Source organism: Octodon degus, unplaced genomic scaffold, assembly GCF_000260255.1.
Source record: "Octodon degus isolate 3935 unplaced genomic scaffold, OctDeg1.0 scaffold00382, whole genome shotgun sequence".
Classification (NCBI taxonomy): Eukaryota; Metazoa; Chordata; class Mammalia; order Rodentia; family Octodontidae; genus Octodon; species Octodon degus.
In genome coordinates, this window is record NW_004524958.1 from 262,716 (window position 1) to 285,504 (window position 22,789).

At 53.5% G+C, this 22,789-nt stretch overlaps 2 protein-coding genes across 2 annotated transcripts in view; both read left to right on the forward strand.

Annotated features, from left to right (window-relative positions):
- Positions 1 to 6,950: 6,950 nt before the first annotated feature.
- Positions 6,951 to 16,518, forward strand: Znf667 (zinc finger protein 667). Its single transcript, XM_023708517.1, has 6 exons — positions 6,951 to 6,975; positions 8,290 to 8,469; positions 9,172 to 9,266; positions 10,136 to 10,262; positions 11,374 to 11,466; positions 14,670 to 16,518. The coding sequence occupies exons 3-6, from the start codon at positions 9,228 to 9,230 to the stop codon at positions 16,229 to 16,231; spliced, it is 1,821 nt and encodes a 606-aa protein (XP_023564285.1). The 5' UTR covers positions 6,951 to 6,975; positions 8,290 to 8,469; positions 9,172 to 9,227; the 3' UTR covers positions 16,232 to 16,518.
- A 5,899-nt stretch (positions 16,519 to 22,417) lies between these two features.
- Positions 22,418 to 22,789, forward strand: part of LOC101565898 (transmembrane protein 203-like) — a 22,893-nt gene continuing 22,521 nt past the window's right edge. The window contains exon 1 of the mRNA XM_012513249.2: positions 22,418 to 22,787. Within this exon, the coding sequence (XP_012368703.1) occupies positions 22,548 to 22,787 (240 nt within the window). The 5' untranslated portion in view covers positions 22,418 to 22,547. The remainder of the gene's footprint in view (positions 22,788 to 22,789) is intronic.

The following is a 22,789-nucleotide window of genomic DNA, read 5'->3' on the forward strand; positions in this document are numbered from 1 at the left end:
TTTAGTGATTTTGCAAGACGTTGTCTCAAAGCTTAAAAAGTAAAAAGGGCTGGGATGTAGCTCAGTGCATCAAAGGCCCTGGGTGTCATCCCTGGTGTCTGTCTGTCTATCTCTTTCTGTCTCTGTCTCACACACACAAAAATACTAACACACGTGTGCACACACATGCACTCACACGCAACTGTTCTCGGAAACCAAGATGCTGCCCCACAATCTAGAGGATAAAAACGCAGACTTCTTGGGATTCCCTGGGAAACCAGCCGACCTGCGGGGCTCTGGCCTTGTCCTCTGACCTAGTAGGAGGGGCTGTGCAGGACCCTCCCCTGCCCCGGGCGGCGGAGTCTGAATCGCTAGGAACTCACTCATTTCTGGATTCTAAGCAAACACGTGGAGCAGAAGGGAGTGTGCGCAGACTGCCTCTCTCCCACTCGCTGTTTTCTCCAGAGTGAGATTAATTTTCCTTTAAATCAGTGGCATGTCTCTTGACAAAGGGCCAGTAGACAGTTAAAAGTGACATCCCTCTCCCTCCCCAGCCCTTACGTGACCTTTAGCCACTTTCCTTCTGCTCAGGGTGGAGAGAGTGGGGGCGCAGAGGACCGAGGGTCTCTCATGTCACTGTCCGAGGGCTGTCTTGGGACCCCTGCTCTTGGGCACGGGTCCTCATGTGATCATCTGACCAGACAGCAGTGTCCTAGGAAAACGCCCCGCGACAGGTATCCCGTCCGCCCCAGCCCACCTCCCGTACTTCCCTGTCTCGGTCACCTGCCTCCTCTCCACTGTGTCCCATACCCCATGCAGGATGGCCTCCCCTGCTCGCTCACATTGATCTGAAGTCTACGAGAACAGGGACGAGCTTTGGGTTTCCCTACTTTCCTGAGTTCTTATATCTTTGCTGCACACATAGGAAATGTTTAAAAAAGATCTGAGGATAGAATGAATGATCTAGTCCTTGCTACTCCTTAAATTCCGTATAGCAGGGATGACAGAAAATTGTTATAACCTGATTTCTTTTTCACTGACCACTCAGTGGCGGGGGCAATGACTTTCCACGGGTGAAGGCATCCCTTATTCCCACTGACACTTCAACGCGCCGCTAACAAGCTGGAATTTGCAAAGGCTGGTGGGAAAATGAGAATGTTCACATTCAACATATTCACTACAGTGAAGTCTCATTGCCACGAACCCCCCTCGAAATGCACCCCCTTTCTTGGGACACACTTATCCGTCGTCCTTGTCCCTTTCTACACTTGGTCTTAGCCCAAAGGCCGAGAAGTGATTCCTTGTCCTTTCCTGCAGCAGCTGTAGAAGCCCTCTTTCCTGAGTGTCATTCGTTGTGAGGAATGAGAGCAAAGACAGTGGCTGCTGCTGTTCAGGGCCTCCTCGCACAAAGGCAGGCCCGCAGACGTGACCCGGGGTCCTCAGGCACCTCACTCGCCACAGCCGGCACCGTGTGACCTCTGGCCCTTCCCAGCATGGCGGTGGACCCCTGAAGTAGCCGTAACAGTCCAGCAAAAGACACTCGTGAACGAGGCTCCCCAGCACTGGTACAGAAGTGGCAAGCACGACAGGAGAAGCACGCTTGGAGCCAGGAGCATCCTGAGCGGAATTCACAGCAACGTGTCTTTTGCTCTAATACCTTTTAAAATTAGAAAAAAGTTTGCCAGCTGCTCCTCAAAGGACTAGTACCTAGAATATATAAAGAACTCAGGCAAATCAGGTGCCCCGGATTTCGAGACCCCGTCCAAAAGTGGGCATCTGAAGTAAGCAGACACTTCCGGTGAACGAGTAGCAACGGCAAACAAACACTTGAACAAAAAGCTCGCCATCGTTGGTCGTTTGAGGGGTGTAGGTTAGAACAACACTGAGATCCCATCTCACTCCAGAAACAAATGGCTACTACCAACAAATCAACCAATAACAAATGCAGGGGGTGCTTCGGGGGCAAAAGGAACGCTTGTCCACTGTTGGCGGGAGTGTAGGCTGGTTCAGCTTCTGTGGAAACAGTGTGGAGATTCCTCAAAAAACTACGACTAGCAGCTTCATTTGACCCAGCTATTCTGTCTTGGTATCTTAATTTTTTAAAATTTATTTATTTGACACAGGGTTTCACTATGCAGTTCAGACTCACAGTGATCCTCCTGTCTCAGCCTCCCAGTGCTGGAAGTACAGGCATGCCTGGGACTCTGGGGCACACACGGCATGAGGTACTGAGGATCGAACTTGGGCCCGTGCACTTGCCAGACAGGTGCTTAGACCACTGAGCTATCTCTGCAGTAGCTCCCCCCATCTTGGTATCTTTCTGAAAAAATTGAAAGCATCACACCACAGCTACAAGTGCACACCTGTGTTTACAGTAGTTCGTAACAGCCTTGACTTGGCAACAGCCCAAATGCCCATCAGCTGGTGAGTGGATAAAGAAGATGCGGGTTTTTAATTCAGCGGAGTACTACTCTGTCACAAAGAAGGATAAACCCGAGATATTTCTTGCTAAATGGATGCACCATGAGGCCATACACTTAAGTGAAAGCAATTGGACACACGTGTGTGAACACCACATTGTTTTTCTGGTGTGAGACACTGAAAGCATAAATGAGGGCGTGCAGGACGTGTCTAATCCGTGGGTGCAGCCTGAGACGGTGCTCGGAAGCGAAATGAGTCAGACCGCGTGTGCAGAGGTGCCGTCTCACTAGCGTGGGAGGCTGAAAGAGTGAATAAGGCACACAATGCGTGATGGGTGTTGTGAGGCAGGGAGAGAATGTTCACGTGGGAAAGCGGATTAGGAGGGGGAGGGGAGAGCAGGGGAGGGGGGAGGGGAAGAAAAGCGAAGAGCAAAGGCGAAATGGAAACGGAACTTTTGCACATAAGAACGGGGAGAGAGGTGGAAGGAAGAGGGGTGTGGGGCAAAAGAAGAGCCCAGTTACGTCACATGTGGGCGCGCATTCCCTAGAAAGGTGATCATTACGTATTCCTAAAGTACAATAAAAATAAAAATAACACAAAGCCCACATCGGTGCTATTTCATAATTACAGCCCATGTCACAAGTCCGGAGTCAGATGGAAACAATGGGACACACTCGGTCAGTGTCACCCTCCACGGTCCTTACTGCCTGAGCTGATGGATGGCTGTGCAGTCCCTCTGTGGGGCACGGCTGTGTGCCCCCCACCAGGATTGAGGGGATTCTTGGCCCTCTACTGGAGCCACTGTCCACAAGCCCCACTCCTCCTCTGCCGAGGCCCGGGGTGCATGGGCCGTGCTGCCCAGGGCCATGCAGGTGTTTGGGAGCAGGCCCGGCTCAGGCCGCACCAGGAGCCGCATCTGCTGGCCATCCTGCCTCGTTTCCAAACTGGGTCTGTCCGGCAGCGGGCTCCAGCTCAGCTGGACCACTCGCCCTGGAAACTGTCATCCAGAGACCTGGCCAGGGCTGAGGCTGAGGAGGCTGATGGAGCCTGCGGCCCTGCAGAACCTGCTGTGCAAGAGGAACCGGCTGACCCACCCCGCAGGCCTTGGCCGAGAGGCCCTGAAGCTTCAGGCAGCAGACACCTCAGCTGAAGATGCTGGGAGCAGCCCCTGGCGTGTGCAGCCGGGGTCCCAACAGGCCCGTGAGGACCTCCAGGCTGAACCCCAGGCACACCCTGGCCCCAGCTCAGCCAGTGCCAGGCGTCACGCCTGCTGCCTGTAGGCATCGTCCTGCGACACCAGATGCAGCCACGTCCAACTGGAGGTGGGTGGGCCGCTCGGCCAGTCTGGGGCAGCAGGCCAGGTCGCTGGCAGTCGCCCAGAAGAAGGAGGGAAATTGAGTCACGTTACTGAGAGTGACTGTTCAGCCGGCTTGCGATTTCTAGGGCCGCAGGTCATATTGTCGGCAGCGTCAGCGTGGCTGCCTCCCGTGACCGCTGAATCCTGTCACAAGCTAAGAGTCTCTGCTGTAATTTCTACTTTCCATATACTTTCAAAAAAGCCAGTTGTCAGGACACTCTTCGGGTGTCTCTTTAAAAGCTCAGTGCCGTGTCCAGGGATGGACATGCAGACACTCTTGGGACGTACTCTTCACTGACAGGACTTTGGCTAGCGAGATTAATTTCTTGTAAAAACTCCAAGACACAAGGTGTGTGTCTACCCATAAGGTGAACTCCAGCTGCAGGATCGATCAGGTGGATGGGAGAGGGAAGCTTCTTCCACTTAGCTACTAGCCAGAACACTCACGTTAGAACAGAACGGCTCCTACACGGACACTCCTTGGCAAGGGCTAATGCTGAACAGCTGCTCATTGTAGCGCCTTTTCTTGTCTTTGCTGGATGAACTGACCCAACCCTAAAGAAGCTGTCACAGCTTTGCAGCTTCTGAGGTTAGCGACTTAGCACCTTCGCTGGGGTGGGAAACACTGCCCACCCCTGTGGGGCTGCAGCGGCCACATCCAGAGGCTGGGCTAGCGGTGCCGGGCAACAGCTGAAACATCCACGCCTGTGTCGAAAAGCCCTTGAGACAGGGTTTTCCTTCAATAGGCAATTTCATCTTGGGGCGATTTGTTTAACCTGTTGAACCCAGTAGGTGTCAGAAGACCCAAAGCCCTTGGATCCCTTTTCCTTATTGTGAATTTCCTAGTTATTACCAAGGGAAAATGACCAATTGCATGATCCAAGAGTCTGGGGTGATTAAATAATGTTCTGAATAACGGAATTTTAAAAAATGTATTTAGTACAGGGTCTACAGGGTCTCACTACACAGATTGGACTCATACTAATCCTCCTGTTTTCAGCCTCCCAAGCACTGGAATTACAGGTGTGTACCACCATGCCCAGTCTTAATTGCTGTCTCCTGCACCCCGGGGATGGGCCGGCACGCTGGAATTTTTTTATGTAGCCTGAATCAATGGGCAAAACCTGGAGATTTCTTTGCAGCCTCTGGCTGCAGCTTTCATTTCGTTGCCTGGGGTGGAGGAGCTGCCACCAGGGGCTCCACTGTCCTGCTTTTACTCTTGGGAGTAATTCCACTCCCGTGCTCCACCTCCCCAAGCCACGTGGTGGTTACCACCTCTGTAGCCACGGCCGGCCGCTGGCTGGGAGGAGGGGAACAGGACATGCACAGCCGCTGTGTGCGCTGTCACCTTTTCTCTGACTGCCGGATGTCCGTTTTTCGCCCAGATTTCAAGCGCAGGCACTGTTTTGAGCCAAGTGAGTTTTCAGTGCCGATGGTGCACGCGCCAGCAGTGGGGAGAGCCAGGGTGCTCCACAGTCATGAGCCTCCTGGTTAGCCTGGGTGCACAGGCCTGGATTTGTCTTTCAGTGGTTTGTTTTTTTTTAATGTTTTTTGTGCAAGGTGTCACTGTGCAGCTTGGATTCATAGTGACCCTCCTGTCTTCAGGCCTCCCACTGCTGAGAGTCCAGGTATAAACCACCATGCCCCCAACTTGGTCTCAGGCTCATCACGCCTGGGGATGGGGCCTGTGCAGCCTCTGGTACCAGGGATGGAACTCTAGTCCCTGAGTTCGCCTAAGCAGATCCTTAGTGTGCTGAGCTGTCTCGTCAGCCCTCACAGGCCTGTATTTGGTGTTCTCATACAGCCACGGCGAGAACAGGCCTGCACACGCTGGAGCGGCTGGGCCGTCCCAGCTGAGCCCACTTAGGGCCGGAGGGTGGGTCCTCCCTGAACCCAGTCTGTCCCCTCATTGCTTGATGGGGCGAGGCAGCCCCAGTGGGAGGCTCCCAGAAAGGGTCAACTTCTCACCTTAGTTTTATTTTATTTATTTATTTATATTTTTTTGGTGGGACCGGGGATTGAACTCAGGCCCTTGCGCTCATTCTGCTGAGCCATATCCCTGGCTCTGGGATCGGCGAGACCTAGATTCACGGTCAGCTCTGCCCTCCCACGAGCTGTGTGACCTTCATGCGGCGCTACGTCTCTGCTTCAGCTTACGCACCAAAGTGACGGCACTGATGAGCACCTCACCGGACGTGGTGTCGCACTCTCGGATTCCCAGCCCTCAGGAGGCTGAGGCAGGAGGATCACTGCGAGTTTGAGACCAGCCTGGGCTACCAAGTGAGCCCAAGGCCAGCCTGAACTGCACAGGGAGACCATGTTTTGAAAAGACAACAACAACATCCTCTCACAATAGGTAGCATTTTAGGCTGTGTGGGCTGTAACATCTTTTCTGAGCCACCTGCCTCTGCCCTCACGTAGCGGCCACAGAGTATACGCAGCACAAGCCAGGCACAATTTGATTATTTTATTTTATTATTTGTATTTAGTACAGGTCCACAGGGTCTCACTACACAGATCGGACTTGTAGCGATCTTTCCTGTTTTTCAGCCTCCGGGGCGCTGGGATTACCGGCGCGCCGCCCGGGGGCGGGGCCGGCACTGCAGCCGGGGATCGAACCCCCACCCCTGCGTCTGCCCAAGCAGGCGCTTCGATCCGCTGACCTGTCGGGCCGGTCCAGCGCACAATTTGGGCCTCACACATGTGCATACGCGCACTCACCGCAGCTTACACACGCACACACTGTCGGTGTACACAGTTCACAGCACCCAAAGGCGAGGCAGGGTTCCCAGGGGTCAGACTTGCGGAGCAGCGGGTGGTCTCCATGGCAACGTCGCAGTGCGCCCGCCCTCGTAGGCGCAGTTGTCCGGGAGGAGCTGGCGGGCCGCGGAGCCTTCTGGGAAATGTAGTCCGTACCCACTCGGGAACCTCGGGGCTCCCCATTCACCGAGAGACCCCACTCACGACCTGGAGGAAGCTATTTTCTTCCCGCTCCGGGTCAGCTTCTGTCCAGACCCGATAGATTAGAGCCAGAGAGACTGCGACCCTCTTTCTGGGCGTGACTCCCCACCGCATATCACGCCCCGGAGCATTCTGGGAGTCGCAGGCTAAATTCGAAGCGTGCGCGCTCATCCGGAGCGCAGCCGGTTCGAACCCCGCTGAAACCAGGGACTAAGGGCAGTGAACTGTGGGAGCTGGGTTTGGGTGAACAGATCAGTGTAGGTCTTTGGCATCTAAGCGCGGAGTGACCCCTTGAAGTGTGGGGAGCCAGGGTTGGCGCTCTGTAAAGCCACCTGATTTTGCACAGCTGGTGACTGGAAGCAGCTTTGCGCTGATGGTGGGAATGTAATCTAAGGCCGAGGGGGCGGGGCCTCGGTCCGGGGGCTAGCTCTGTGATTGGTGAACGCCTGCGCGCCAAGGGGCGGGGCCTCGCGCACCAGGGCCTGCCCTCGGGGCGGGGCCTCAGCCCAGAGCCCGCCCTGGGGGTGGGGCCCTGAGCACTACGTGTTGCTATAAGGGTAGGGCCCAAGGGCTGGGGTCTCCCAGGCGGTGCTGGAGAGTAGTCTGTACCCAGTGGACAGTCAGAGACGCAGGCGAGAGACGGCTGGTGGGTATGGGCTCTGCGATCGCTGACTGCGTGGGACAGTGGGCCCCACACTGTGTCCCACGACTGCGTGGGGTGGCCGGCGTGCTTGACCCTCCTGGTGCTGCTTGCAACTCAGTGGGCGCGCTCGAGTGGGTGCGTGGGGCTTGTGAGCACAGCTCTGCCCCTGTGACAGCAGCGAGGCTGTTCGGTGAGCCCGTTGGTGGCCGTGGGTGCGAGGGACGTGTTCTGTGGCCGGGGTGAGCAGCCTAGTGTTACTCATGGAGTTCCACAGAGCCCAGGGTGAGATCAGGGCACGTTGCTTTGGATTTGTGTGTATGTGCCACGCTGTGGCCCGTGGTCACTGGGCGGCCGTGCCACCTGGCTGCTCCACTAGCACGTGGCCAGGGTCGTCTGGGAGATGCCACAGTCCCCGCTGCGTGTGCGAGTGGTCGTGTGACTGCAGGAGCGCCCTCGCGGGCACCTGTGGACATTGGTGCGTGGTGTAGGCGAGGTCCAGCCTGGGAGCTGGACAGGGGTGACGCTGTGCCCGGTGCTGGTTTCACGTTTCACCATCGGGGTGGCTGAGATGCGCTGCGGAGCTGGCGCTGAGTATTTTGGTGGATTTAGACCTGGCTGCGGCAGCGGAGAATCCCAAGGGAGTCTGGAGCGAGGAGCGTGTCCTGCGGCGCAGTGGCGCCCCTGCTGGCCGGGCCTCGCCTCTTGTGGGGTCTGCGGGGAGCTCGCCTGGCTCCCTGCCGGGGCTGCAGGGGCGGTGGTGACCCCTCGCCAGGCGCTGGGGATCAGGCTGCGCGCGCGAGTGGTGCAGGGACCTCCGTGGTCCCTGGCGCGCCGCAGCCTTTGCAACCGACCCTGCGTCTTGAGAAAAAAGACTGCTCACTGATTTTGTTATTTATTTATTTATTTATTTATTTCTACTTTTCTCTAGATTTCTAGTTTTCCCAATGGGAAGAATAGCCCCGGTTTGTGCCGCCCGCCAGGGCACAGGCGCGAGGGCAGTGGCCTGATGGCCGCGACCTGCCTCTGCTGCGTGGCTGCAGTGTGGAGCGCTTGATCCGCCTCAGCGCAGCGCTCGGCACCCAGGACGGCTCTGCTGAGCAAGGCGCAGGTACCCAGGACCCCGGCAGGCAGCGGTGCTGGAGAGCAGGATCGTGGGGGGCCAACTGTAACCCCGGAAACACAGCGTACACGGCCAGGGCCCTGGCGGGAGCTCTTACCCTGAGTGCGCAGGCCTAAAGGTAGTCCCCTGAGGGCAAGGAGCAAGGCAGGTCTGTGATTTGGACAACGGTCTTGTAGAAAACAACATGAGACATATAATTTTAAATATTGCAGTAACCACATTAAGAAAAAGATTAAATAAATTCATCATTAAAATTCATTTTAACAACATAATTAATGGAAATTAAAATTGCTTTTCGGGCTGCTCTGGCCTTCCTTCCACTGGTCAATTGTCACCTGTGGCTGGTGGCGTTCAAGAGGGACAGAAGGGGCGTGGCGTCGCTCAGGGACAGAGTCCTCTAGGCAGGCGGGTAGGAGGCCACGTCAGGAAGTGGTTTGCCCTGCGGCTTGCCTGTTGTCACTCCCAGAGGACCCCAGCCCCCAGGACAGAGTCTAGACACCCAGTGAGTGTGTCATGTGGATGAGCCACGCGTTCCCCGTGCTCCTGCGCCTGAGCCTTCCCTGCTCTGGAGGTACAGATGCACGGCAGTGCAGCCGCATGGACTTCTGAGCCTGCTTTTCACGCTCACCACATGTGCGAGTGTCCTGTGAGAGCGGGGGAATTGGGCACTCACGACTCTCTCCACCACAGCCCCGCCTTCCTGACCTCTGTGCTTCTCTGAATGTGAGCCTCGCGGAGGGGAGAAGATGCTGGCGACTGGAGGGAAAGCCAAGCCCAGGCCCACGGTCAGTGGTGTGCGCCCCTGGCGTGGGAGCGCTGCATCCTGTTGGGTGGCTGGGGACATCTACTCTCCTTCCAGAGAGATTCCTGCAAGCCTGGCCCATTGCCTGACAGGCCCAGAACCGGTTCTGCTGGTACCCAGGGCCCCTCACCATTCCTTTAGCATCCACAGGGCTCTCTGTGTGGGGAGGAGCCCTCCCCAAGGGAGGCCAGAGCCTTGTGGGTCCCCTGGTGAGGATGAGGGGTTCAGCGTAGGCTTAACCAGCCTAGGCTTGCTGCTCCTCTCCCACGAGGCCCATGCTAGTGCAGGAGAATTTTCCCTGGCCAAGCCGGCCAGGTCAAGCCTGAGCTCTCCCCGTGTGATGGTCAGCTGGTTAGAGGCCTTGGCTGCAGCTGCAAGGAAGCTTTCGTCCCGTGTGAAGTGTCCGTGTGCTCTCTGCAGAGCGCAGGCTTAGGGGCTTGCGTCAGAGCCGGACCGCCCTTCTGGAGCCAGCTCCTGTGCTGAGGAGTGCCGTGACCTGCAGCCAGTTCCCTCGCAGCTCTGGGCCTCGGTTTCCTCATCTGTGTCCATGCTGTGGCCCCGTTGGCCTTGGCAGTGGGTGTGAACCGATGCAGCCAGGTGCTTAGAAAACGCCTTGAGTTTGTCAGTGTGCCGTTGATCCGCGTTGCTGTGGCATTTGTGTGGCACAATCTTTATGAGACCATGCTGCACTGCAGTTGCTTTATTTACTGCACGTGTCCCTTCGGCTGCAGCATCCCCAGCTCCTGCTGAGCCTTCCTGGCACCGCATTTCCATGGTGGGGATGTGTCCCTCCAGGCCTCCGGACGCACAAGCGCATGGCACGGGGGTGTGTGATCTCTTGTTTCATTTCAGGCTCCAGTGGCGTTTTCAGACTTGACCATCTGCTTCTCCCAGGAAGAGTGGGGCTGGCTGAGCCCCACTCAGAAGCTTTTGTACGAAGAGGTCATGTTGGAGAACTACCAGAACCTGGTGTCGGTCGGTAAGGTTCGGCTCTCCACCCATCCACAGCCAGTCTGGGAGAGGCTGCAGTCTCAGCGTAGACGGGCCTGCGGAGGCGTCCCTCGTTATAGGTGTTAAAAATAGCTTTATTGACTATAATTCACTCTATTATGATTTGTCCATAATACACAACTCTAGCTTTTAGCATATTCACAGGGTAATATATCTATCGCTACGGTCAATATTAGGACATTTTCATTGTTCAGAAAGAAGCCCTGCACTCTTTATCAATCGCTTCTCGTTTCCCTGCCAACTTACTGCACCAGGTGAGGTCGCTGCTGGCCCTCTTTCTGTCCCTGTGAGTTTGCCTGTTCTGGGCCTTGCGTACCAGTTGGCCTGCGTACGTGTCGGCCTGGTGCCAGTCGGCCTGCGTGCCAGTCAGGAAGTAGCTTCTGCTGCTTAGCCTGATACAAGGAGCTGACAAGTGCCATTCCGAGGTGACGTGACACTCATGTAACACAGATACGGTCACCAATTCTGGGGTCCGGGGGCTAAGGCACAAGCCGCAACACCTGGCCTCTGGAATTTCGGACCTACTGGCTCTACACTGCGGGTTCCTGTGGTGCCCCTCCTGAGGTCTGATCATCTGCGAGGGGAGCGAGGGGAACTCAGGGACGCACTTGCCTTAGGGTTGCCACTTTAGTATGGCAGATACGTTGGAGGACCCGGTGAACGTCCCTAAAGAGATGTGTGCGGCCCCTAGGCGGGGAGGGTTGTGGCACTCCTGGGCTCCTCCGTGCTCACGCCCTGGAGGCCCTGCAGATCCTGTCCTGGGTGCTCAGAGGCTGCGCTGTGTGCGCCAAGACTTTGGGTGGCCTGCTTCTAGCGCTTCCGCTCTCTGGAGTTGGGGGCACCAGACCTCACACACTCGAGTCTCCTATTTGCTTACAATAGATGCTGCTCCAGAGCGGGGACGGGGTTGGAGACCACATAACCCACTCCTCAGAGGTCACAGCGTCCTCGCCTGTTCCCCAGCTGCCCTCCACGTGCCGTGTGCCACACCATGCCACTCAGCCTCCTGCTGTTGATGCAGGGCTGGGCCGACCTCTGGTCCCCACTCATGGTCCCTTCCCATGGTGTCCCCTGTCCAGGTCTTTGCACTCGGAAGCCCCATATCATCACCTTACTGGAGAAAGGAAAGGATCCCTGGATTGCAGAGCCACTGAGGAAACGCGGGGGCCCCGGTGAGTGAGGGGCACGTCGTGGTGTGTCTCACCCATCAGGCTGCAGCGCTGGCATCAGGCGCGGGGCGGCTGTGAGCCGGGGGATTCGCTGCTCACTGTCCCGAAAGCTGGAGGGCTGAGGTCAAGGCACGGTCAGTGTCTGGCTCGTAGGCTGCGCCTTCCTGCTGTGTCCTCGTGTGGCGGGTGAGGGAGCTCTCTGGGCCTCCTCCAGGGCTCCGGTCTGTCCCAGGGCTCTTCCCCAGGACCTGATCCCCTCCTGTCACCATGGGGTGAAGGATCCAGCCTGGGCACGGTAGGCCAGACACAGCGTTCGGGCTGTCGCAGCATAGGAGATAGCCTGCGCAAAAGCTGTGAGATCTTGAGGGGCTGCGCACGATCTGAATGACCCCACCCCACCCCTCAGAACCCCGAGGCCTGTACAGAGCAGCCAGGGTTCAGGGTGAGTCCTTAGATGGAGAATAACCAGCGATGGTGAGCCCCGTCTTGGGCCTGGGTGCTTGGGTGAGCTCTTCCCAGAGCTGCTGCAGGAGCTGCTGGTACTGGCTCACGGAGCAGACTGGGCCCAGACAGGCGCAGAGACTTGCCCTGGGGAGCACAGGGTTGGGGTGGAAGCCTGGCCCCACTGTGTTCCCTGTACTGCTAGTAGTCCCTGCATCTCTGGTTTCTCATGATAGCATGAGTCATGGTTGTGTGCCAGTGTGTATCATTTTAAAAAGTGTGACTCCCCCCAACTCTTCATTTTGGGTACTTTTCAAGGACTCGATTCCTTTGCAGAGAGAGTCCTCTTTGGTGGCCTAGTCCTTCATCACTGATTGCGCATCTGTCTGACACGGTTCATGCTGTGGGAGGACCTGGGGTTGCAGTGTGACAGTGGGAGCCGGTAGAACGGTCCCGCCTCAGGGGTCCAACTTGGAGGACCTCCGGCTTCGGGGGGCCTGGCAGGAAGCACCCGGCTGGCAGGATGGTGAAGACAGAGGGGCGCGTCTTTGTTAGCAAAATACTGTTTCTAAGCTAACTGATGAAATTTAGCCCTATGACATAAAATTAGAAAGAGTCAAAAGTAGTCACATAAAAAAAAATGGGGCTGGGGAGATGGCTCAGTGGAATAAGCACTTCTCTGGCAAGTGCAAGGGCCTGAGTTCAATCCCTGGTTCTGGAAAAAAAAAAAAAACCAGAAACGAAAAAGTAGTCACATGGGGTGATCAGTAACTGCTCGTCTCATGACATTGTCACGGTCATCGTAGTTCTGCTCTTTTCACATTTTGTTCTAGTGGTGATGTTGTAGGAGAAGCCTGTTACATTGCCTTTGCTGCTTCGATTTTCATTTCTGTTATTAGTGGGAACGCAGGTAAGTGGTGTTGCCTGTTTTCTGAGTACTGAGTTGCTAAGTATGGTCCCTGTGCCAAGGGGCAGGACTGGACTGCTTTTCACATTCCGGATAGTTTTGAATTGCTTTTCGCAACTGTCGCCTTGCTGGTCTTCCTAAGTGTAACACCTGAAGGCTAAAGAAGACTCCTGGTTCTTTTTTTTTTTTGTTTGTTCTAAATATCCAAGCATCAAAAACAAATGCAGCTTCGGTTCCTGGATATTTTGATGCTGGACAGGCAGATAGCGCAGTACAGTATGTGTCAGAAATTTTCTGTCATTTTCAGTTCTCACAAAAACCCCGTGAGGCGGGTAATACATTTGAAAGAGCGCAACGGTGGCCAGGTGGCGCAGCGACCGGCTCCTGATGCCGCAGTGACACATACTTCAACTTGAGTAAATCCCAAGTGTGTTTAAAGCAGAGTCGTCAAGCAGGCGTAATGTTGGCCACATATTCAGTCGAAGTTTTCTTAGTGGCCACATGAAAATACCCCAACAAAAATGCAGGGAAGGTTAATTTTAGTACCATTCTTTTTGTAGCTCAGGGTATCAAAAATGCTGCAACACATAGTCCATATTTCTGCAAGGAGACACTCCGCACACCTCGCCCTGGTGCTCACTTGTCCCATCCTGGTGTTGTTGGGGCCCGAAGCGCGTCCCACCCCAGGCGAGCTGCGCCTCAGTGCTCCGTGGCCGTCAGGGACCAGCGGCCCTGCGCCGGGAAGCACGGTGCGGAAGCCCGCGTTCTGCGCAGTTTCTAGTCCGTCTGTCCCGCAGATGGTTGCCGTACATCGTGAGGCACATTTGTGGCCCACTCTAGGTTGCTTATTTTGAGAAATCACTTATTTGTTCTTTTAAGTCTGATCAGGTAGTTTTGCCCCTAGAATTTTTCCTGCTTCTCGGAGTTCAGTATTTTCACCCCTCTCAATAGCTACTCTCCATTCAGCTGCCACTAGGTTGGTTTGCACTGTTAAAGATTTTATTTCAACAGTACTCTTTTGGGGTGTGTGCTGGTGGGAGCCACTGAAGCCGAAATTGGGCGGGACTAGGCCTTGGTGCCTGAGTGTCAAGCTGCCTCAGGCTCGAGGAAAGCGTCCCGACTAGTCAGTGTCAGCCCTTAGTCACCAGGCGACCTTGTGTCATGGGATACTAACTTTGCAAAGGTATCAATAAACGTCCCTACTGTTGTTCTGGGGTCGTTTGCCAATCAGGCGCAGGCCACCATCAGACTCAGCTCTGTCTTCTTGTCTATTTTTTCCTCATTCCTGCTGCCGTTTCTCCCCGAGAGACCAACAGATCAAACCGAGACACCAATGTACAGTGTGTACTTCATAAAAATATAACTTACATCATAAGATTCACCCATTTTAAGAGAATAATTCAATAGTTTGGTCCTGTTCTGTTTGTCTTACATTTATCAAGTTGGATAGCCGTCCCTGTCATCTAGTTTCCGAACATTTTTGTCACCCTAGTAAGATTCCTGTGCCCTTTGTAGCTAACCCTGTTGCTGCCTTCTAACATGGCAACCACGAATCTTCTTTCTCTGTTGATTTGCCCTTTAGATGACATTTCCTATAATAAAAATACATTTATCTAATGAACTATCTGAAGAGTTGAATAGTGTGTAAAATTTATCAGATTGCAAACTCTCCTGAACTGCAGGTATTAATTAAATTCTTCTAGAAAGCTCTTAGTACAGTAATCGAGGTGATCATAATACCCTAAAAGTTATTAATATAATGATTGTTATATTCAGTAATAATGACTGCACTTTTATTATATAAGCTTTGAACGTCCCACGTTAGAAAGTGGAAGTTCAATTTCTTCTTGTCCTTCAGACCCAGCGTCTAGGTATGAGATCAAGAAGCCACCAACTCCGGTCAGCAGAACGAAGCAAATCTGCCGAGAGCCCCTTTCTATGCAAATGAAGAGCCCCACCGGCAGGAGGGCACAGTTACTCCACAGTAAAGCCGTGAAAGGGGCTCTAGTGACGAAGCCTTTGCAGTGCGAGGACTGTGGGAAGCCCTTCAGTCAGAGATCTTCGCTCAGGCTTCATCAGCAGGTCCACACCGGAGAGAGGCCTTACGAATGCAGCCACTGCGGGAAAGTGTTCAGGCAGATCGCATCCCTCATTCTTCATCAGAGAATTCACAGTGAGGCGAAGAGCTATGAATGCGATCATTGCGGGAAAAGTTTCAGGAAACACATAACCCTCATTCTGCATAGGAGAATTCACCGTGGAAAGGAGACACCTGCTGGTAGGTTGGCCTCGAGTCCCAGCACGTCCCTCAGTGCGCAGGCCAGCAGTCCGGCTGTCGAGAACGCCCTCCAGTGCAGGAAGTGCGGGAAAGCCTTTAGTCGCATGGCAGCCCTTTTACTTCATAGGAGAATTCACAGGAAAGGGAAAATACACAAGTGTAAAGCATGTGGGAAGGGCTTCAGGAAGAGCTCAGTCCTTGCTGCACACAGAAGAATGCATAGCAGAGAGAAGGCCCACACGAGTGAGTCGACCTTGCGTCAGCGCACACAGCGAAGACGCCGCTATTTAGAGAATCCTTTTAAGTGCAAAAAGTGTGGTAAGTCCTTTAATAGGATTTCACCACTTTTGCTTCATCACAAAATCCATACTTCAAAGAAACCCTATAAATGTGATAATTGCAAGAAGGATTTTCAGCGGCTTTCAACCTTTATGCTCCATATAAAAATGCATAAGGGAGAGAGGGCTTTTCGATGTAATAAATGTATGAAGGCCTTCAAGCGAAATTCAACCCTTATGAAACACCTGAAAGTTCATAAGAGGAAGAAGAAGTTTGAGTGTAAAGACTGTGGAAAGATGTTCACTGAAATGGCAAACCTTAAAGTACACCAGAACATACATTCTGAAAAGAAGTCTTTCAAATGCAGTAAGTGTAGTAAGGTGTTTGGCCGCCAGACATTTCTTATTGAACATCAGCGAATCCATACTGGAGAGAAACCCTATCCATGTGAGGAATGTGGGAAAGCCTTCAGTCACCGGATATCACTTACTCGACACAAGAGAATTCACAGTGAGGACAGACCCTACGAGTGTGAGCAGTGTGGGAAGGCCTTCAGCCAGAGCGCCCACCTTGCCCAGCACGAGCGAATCCACACCGGTGAGAAGCCGTACAGCTGCAGAACGTGCAAGAAGGCCTTCACTCAGCGCATATCCCTTATTCTCCATGAACGAAGTCACACTGGAGAGAAGCCTTACGAATGTGATGAGTGTGGGAAGGCATTCACCAGTGGGTCAGACCTTATTCGACATCAGAGAAGTCATTCTTCAGAGAAGCCCTATGAATGTAGCAGGTGCGGGAAGGCGTACAGTAGGAGCTCATCCCTGATTCGACATCAGAGCATACACTCCGAAGAGAAGGCCTAAGGTAGTTTCCTGGTGTGTGCTGCATATGGATTTTGAAATGAGATCGTGATGTACTTCCTAGGTAGCCATGGATTTCCAGGCTTACATGTTTCTCCTGCTTCAGCCTCCCACGTAGCTTTTTTGAAGGCTATAAAAGCTAAGAATGAGGCTATCAAAGAAGCAGTGAGAAGCCTGGGAAAATTGTACAGTTATCCTTGACTTATGATGCAGTTATTTCCTATAAACATCACAAATTGAGCATATCAGAAATGTGTTTGAGCCAGGCATGATGGTGCATGCCTGTAATCCCAGCATTTGGGAGGCTGAGGCAGGAACATTCCCTGGAGGTTGAGGCCAGCCTGTGCTACATAGTAAGCTCAAGGTTAGCCTGAACTATAGTGAGACCCTATCATAAAAAACAAAACAACAAAAAAGTGATACCCCTAACCTACCAAACGTGATACCATCGTGGCATAGTACACAGTAGTGTCCACTCTTCCACTGTGTGGCTGCCTGGTAGCTTCCACTCGCTGCTACTACCCAGCATTGTGAGAGAGAATCATGCTGCTTATCGCTAGCTTAAGGCCACAATCTGCAGTGCAGCTTGGGCTGATTGCACGTTGCTTCTCTTCCTTGTAAAGCCAGGAAACCCTAAGTCAGGTCATTGTAAGGTGGGACCAGCCCGAAGTTGTCCTTAACCCTTGCATACACAGAACCACTAGGTGGTGTGCCTCCATTTGAAAGCCAAAGAGCGAAAGTCCTTGGTGACTTTGGATGCGAGGACTTGAAATCTCCCAAGACAAGCTCAGGAAGTTGGATTAGTCTTTGTAAATGAGAGCTATTTTTCATTTGATATTTTACTTGTAGTGTAGTTTTGAAAATGCATCACTGGCCACATGTGATGAAAGAGAATCGCGAAGTCCAGTTTTGTGGATGGGATTTTGCACCTGATTTAAAGTCCTATGCAGGAAGAGTTTAATATGTCTATTCCTCAGAACTGGACTTTCTGCAAGGGCTTTGCTGGCAGACGAGGGTGCCGCTTTCCCCTACCAGCACCTTGTGGGTGAGAATGAAGAAAGCCTCAGGTGGCTGAAGCCAGCATTCGGCGTGGAGCGGAGCATCATTATCTCCAGCGTGTCTTCTCGGGTGGGAGAATCTAGCGCGAAGATCTAAAGCAGCCAGGATCGAAGAATGCTGTGAAGACCTGCTGGCTGGAGGAGGGAGAACTAGGAGGTGCCGAAGAATGAGGAATTTCAGGGAGAAGTTTTGTATTTGGAGAGAAATTGTCTATATTTATACGAATGTTCATTTTCATGCAATGTGTGTAATACGCTTTGAAATATATGTTGTTATAAGCTGAATCTGCTGCCTTAAAATTCCTGTGTTGAAGTGTGATTTGAACCCCCCAGTGTGATGGTGTTTGGAAACACCCGTTTTCCCCCAGTGTGATGGACTTCCACAGTGTGGTATTGTCTGTGAGCTCCCCCTGTGGTGATATTTGGACCCCTCCCCCCAGTGATTGTACTTAGGACCCCCCCCCCCATGTGATAGCACTTGGAAACGAGGCCTCAGGGCTGGATGAGTTCGCCGGGGTGAGGCCTCCGCGGCTGATGTCTAGCCCTTGTAAGACGCGACGCCAGAGGGCTTGCACGCTCTGCACACGTGGGGACGTAAGACGACAGTCATCCGCAGACCAAGAGGATCCCTCCTGAGAAAGAGCTCGTCCAGGTCGACCTCCAGCATCCGGAACCGGGGCTGTTTCTGTTGTGAGTCACCCCGTGGGTGGCGTGGACTTCTCGCACCCCGAGCGTCGTGTGTGGGCGGGCAAGCGGGTTTCCCGTACCAGGCCTTCTCCCTTCTGCTGCTCACTGTGTCTCACTCCCTCTTTCCAACTTGTGGGAAATGTGTTACAAATAAAGCAGAGGTATGTTTAATCACGTACAATGAGGCTCTTCTGTTTTCCTTCTGCCAAAACTACTTTTGAAAATACCTGTATCTCATTGGGACAGCTTTGTGGTGTGGGATGCATGACCACATGGGGCCGGTCTAAGAGAAAACCAAACTGGGAGCTGGCCATTTTAACTGCCCTTCCAGATGGGTAAAGAAAACATTTTTAAGAACCACCATTTGGAGCAAATGGAAAAGCAGAGGGCCCAGCGCATGCCCACTCCCTCGCCCCCTTCTGCTGGCTGTCGGCCCCCTCCACCCTCTGCTCCTGGTCGGCTGCAGTCTGCCAGCTTGGCTGCAGGTCCCTTGGAAGTCTCGGAGCGGGGGGAGGAGCAAGAGGACCCCCGCTCATACTCAGGTGCTGCTTTAGCTACTTTTCTCTTGTTGCTGGCGCAAAATACCTGACAGCGAAAGTGAAGGGGAGGTGTACTTAGCTCACGGTGTGTGCAGGGGTCAGCCCAGAATCAGCTGGCTCCAAGGCAGGGTGGCGTGGTGAGGGGCAGCAGCTCACGGCAGCGGAAGACCGCAGAAGCAGCAAGAGCGGGTGGGGGCGACACTGTCTTCCTCCCTTACGTCCTGCGCAGGCTACCTGCTGCAGCCGGAGTCCCAGCCCTAGCCAAGGAACCAATGACAAACTCTAGACTCAGCCGCCTCCGAAAAGCCTGCCCACCATGACCTCCTGAGGCTTTGGGGGACTTCCCGACACAACACATAGCAGGCACTTTCACCCGTCTCGTCTCATGGCTCAGAGTATTTCTTGGAGCTCATGGACGTGTCAGGAGCGCGTGGGATGGTTGTGCGTGGCCATCTTGGAATTGGGTATGAGAACTGCTTTATTTCTAGCCAGAAATCCCCATCTTATTAGGTCCACTCACAGAACGCTTAGAGCACGTGGAGGCATTTCTGAGGGAGGTTCAGGGCACAATGCCTGGCTCTGGGCAGTTCCAAAGAGCGGGCTCGGCCGCTAGTCCTGAGCACTGACCAAGGAGACAAGCCGCGGTGAAGGGCGAGAGAGGAGCTGTTGGCAGTGTGGCCACACGGGAGAACAGGGAAGGCTCAAGGTCTGCCTTCCAGTACTTGACAGGGATTGGGGGCTTCTAGGGAGCAAAGGCAAGGATTGGGGTCTCCACGGCCGGGGGATTCTCACAGCTGGCAGCATACGTTAGCCTGATGATGTCACGGCCTGGTGTCCGGCATCTCGACTGGTGCTATCAGATCTGAGCGAGCTATCGTCCTTGGAGGGGAAATCTGGAGACAATGGCTCCTGCTGCAGCGGGTGGCCTCAGTTCCTGCCGTGGGGTCCTTACCTGCTCTCGGCTAGTGTCCCCATCATTGGTGGTCTGTGAGGCACTTCTGGAACCCAAGGTGGCTGCCACTTGAGCATAATGACCTGAGACTTGCAGACCTTGAGGTAAGGGACCTGGAACTGGGCATTGCAAAAGCTGGCCGCTGGCCGTCGTCATAGTTCTGTCATTGCTGAGACGGAACATTTGACATTCTAAAGTTGGAGGATGGAAGGGGCACTGTGCCTCGCAGCTTGTAGAGGTGTCATCTGTAACCAGCTGGCTCCAAGGGAGGTGGCATGGCAGAGGGGATCACAGAGGAGAAGCAGCTCCTGGTGCGCAGAAGTCAGCAAAGTGAAGTGGGGAGGAGCGGCAGGCAGGGGCAGCGGCGCTTTCCTGCCCTCGTGACCTGCCAGGCTGCGCGCCCTCGGGGAGGACAGCGCTCACCTGCAGGGAGGGCTTTCCCACGATCCGCACCCCGAGCTGTGCCAAGTAAATTAGTGCACTAGCTGAGTAAGCACACGTCCTTGAGCCCCGTTGTAGGGACCCGTTGGTCTCTCAGTGTGATCTATTGTACCCAGGGAGAAAGGGCAGCAGGAATGAGGAAGACAGACACGAAGACAAGAGCTGCGCTAGGTGGTGACTGTCTGCCTGCTTGGTGAAAGGACCCTCTGAACAATGGGAAGGGCCTTTATTTATCCTTTTACAAAGCTGCGTGTCACAAGGTTGCCTAGAGCCTAAGCCCCCAGAGCCCGGGTAGGATATGTTTCTCAAGACTTAGGCAGTGAGGCCTCATCCCCCCCCCAACATAGGGTCAATTTCAGCTTTAGGGGCTCCCAACACCCAACGTCACACATGACGCCAGCGTCACACTCTAGATTCAGCCACCTCTGCAAGCCCCACCTATAACTGCATGAGGCTTTGTGGGTGCATCTGGACACAGGCTGTAACAGATGTCCCCTGCTACTCCTGGATATTTGCTACTCTTCGTGTTATTTTTATTTTTTGTTTGTTTGATTGGCTGGTTTTGTTGTTTTTTTGTGACAGAGTCTCACTGTGCAGTTCAGGCTGGCCTTGAACTTGCTGCTGTCCTCCTGCTGCGTGCTACCAAGTGCTGGGATGACAGGTATGCGCTGCCGCGCCCGGCCTTGTCCTCAGTCTTTATTTTATTTTAGGGAAGGGTCTACAGGGTGTTTAGGGTCTCACTACGTGATCAGACTCTAGTGATCCACCTGTTTACAGCCTCCCAAGAGCTGGGATGACAGGCACACGCCAGCACACCCAGTCTCAACCACCATCTCAGAGTGCCCCAGGGGCGGGGCCGGCAGGGCAGGCTCAGGGACCGAACTCTACATCTGCTTGCAGGTTCTTTAATCTTCTGAGCTATTTGGCCAGTCCTGGCTTCAGTCTTGAAGGGGGATGAGACAGGCTAGGTAGCTTAAGCGCTAGCATGTCTTGTCCTTACGTGATGAAGCTACTCTTTCCTGTAGTAAGGAGACATGTGATGAAGGCAGGGCTTCTGGGTTCTGTCCTTTTAGCTACCTAATGGGCATCTGCAGGCCTCGCTTCCCACTTCAGCATCATCTTGGCCAACCAGCCGCAGGCCCACGTGTGCTCCTACCTGCTGGGCCTGCGGGGGTTTTCTGAAGATTTCCACTCTTGCTTTGCATGTGTGTATGTGTGCACACCTGTGCGTACACAGTGGAGACTGAACCAGGGCTGTGCAACGGCTGAGCACATGCTCTGCTGCCGGGCTGCACCTCAGCACCTCTGCTCTTACTCTCTTGCCTCTACTGTGCTAACTTTATTGCTCAGATTCTATTTCTGATTTGTTCAGGAACAAATGGATGTCCTTGGCTTGTGACTTTCTTTTCATGTATTTGGTACGGAGTCTCACTACACAGCTCAGACTCATGTGATCCTCCTGCTTTCAGCCTCCCCAGGGCTGGAATTACAGGTGAGCAGCACCACGCCAGGTCTCGGTGGCCGGCTCAGTGCACCTGGGGGTGGGGCCAGTGCGGCATGTGGTGCCAGGGACTGAGCCCGAGTCCCTGTGCCTGCCTAAGTAGGTGCTTAGGCTGCTGAGCTATCTCTCCAGCACGCCACTTTTTCTCTTATGATAGCTCCAAAGTGCTGTTAGATTTCTAAGCACATCTGTAATTATAGATCATAGCTGGTGCAGTGCTGGATCACATACTTTTTATTAATTTTATTAAGAAACAAGTAGCAATGAGACAGTTTCAGAACAGTTTAGTAGGACAGTTTCAATAATTAATACATTGCATAGTGTTTTCTTCTTAGTGGTTATTCACAGTACAAGATGCAGACGTGATATCCTGTCCAAACACTATTAGTGCAAATCTTTCTTCTCATTGAATTAAGAGAAAGTAGCTGTATATCTATCCTAATTAGTTTGTATACACAGATACAAAATGGTCCTTCATTTATATCCCCCTTATTTGTTTAGTTTTGTCAGAGATGGGTATTCCATTGCCATTCAAATATTGCAGGTGTGTGAATTCAGCAAAATAATCCAATACAGTCCACTAGTAAATAATAGTAGTGGGTTATCCATAGGACTGGCAACATCAGAAGCTGTTGACTTGAGCATTTTACAGTTCAGCATATTAATATGGCCTTACTTTTTATACTTCATTTTTATACTCTTCTGCTGGATGGTTAAGACCAAGATAAAGCAAGACTTATATAACAAGAAATGTAACTTTTGTATCTGAGAAAGTCAGTCAAATCCTGAAACCCTGTACTGCAGTTTGTAGATCCTTTGTCAGTGTCAGCCATGTGGATGAGTCAGTCACAGCCATTGCTTGACCAATTTGCTCTCTCACATACATTTTGATATGAAATTTTCCTCATTTCATTCTATTTAAAAGAATATTCCCCTTTCATTTCTTGTTTTACCCATGAGTTTAATGAAAAGTGCAACTCTGCTCTAAAATTTGGGCATAGGGCGGGGCTTGGCGGCACGCCGCGGCAGGCGAGACTGCTTGCTCACAGCGGTGGCGCGCGACGGACAAGCCCGCGGGGAGACAGAGCGCGGCCCGCCGGGAGCGCGCTCGGCCGGGCCCGGCCCGCGCCCCGCCTGCGCGATGCTCTTCTCGCTGCGGGAGCTGGTGCAGTGGCTGGGCTTCGCCACCTTTGAGATCTTCGTGCACCTGCTAGCCCTTTCGGTGTTCTCTGTGCTGCTGGCGCTCCGCGTAGATGGCCTGGCCCCTGGCCCCTCCTGGTGGAATGTGTTCGTGCCCTTCTTCGCGGCGGATGGGCTCAGCACCTACTTCACCACCATCGTGTCGGTGCGCCTCTTCCAAGATGGGGAGAAGCGGCCGGCTGT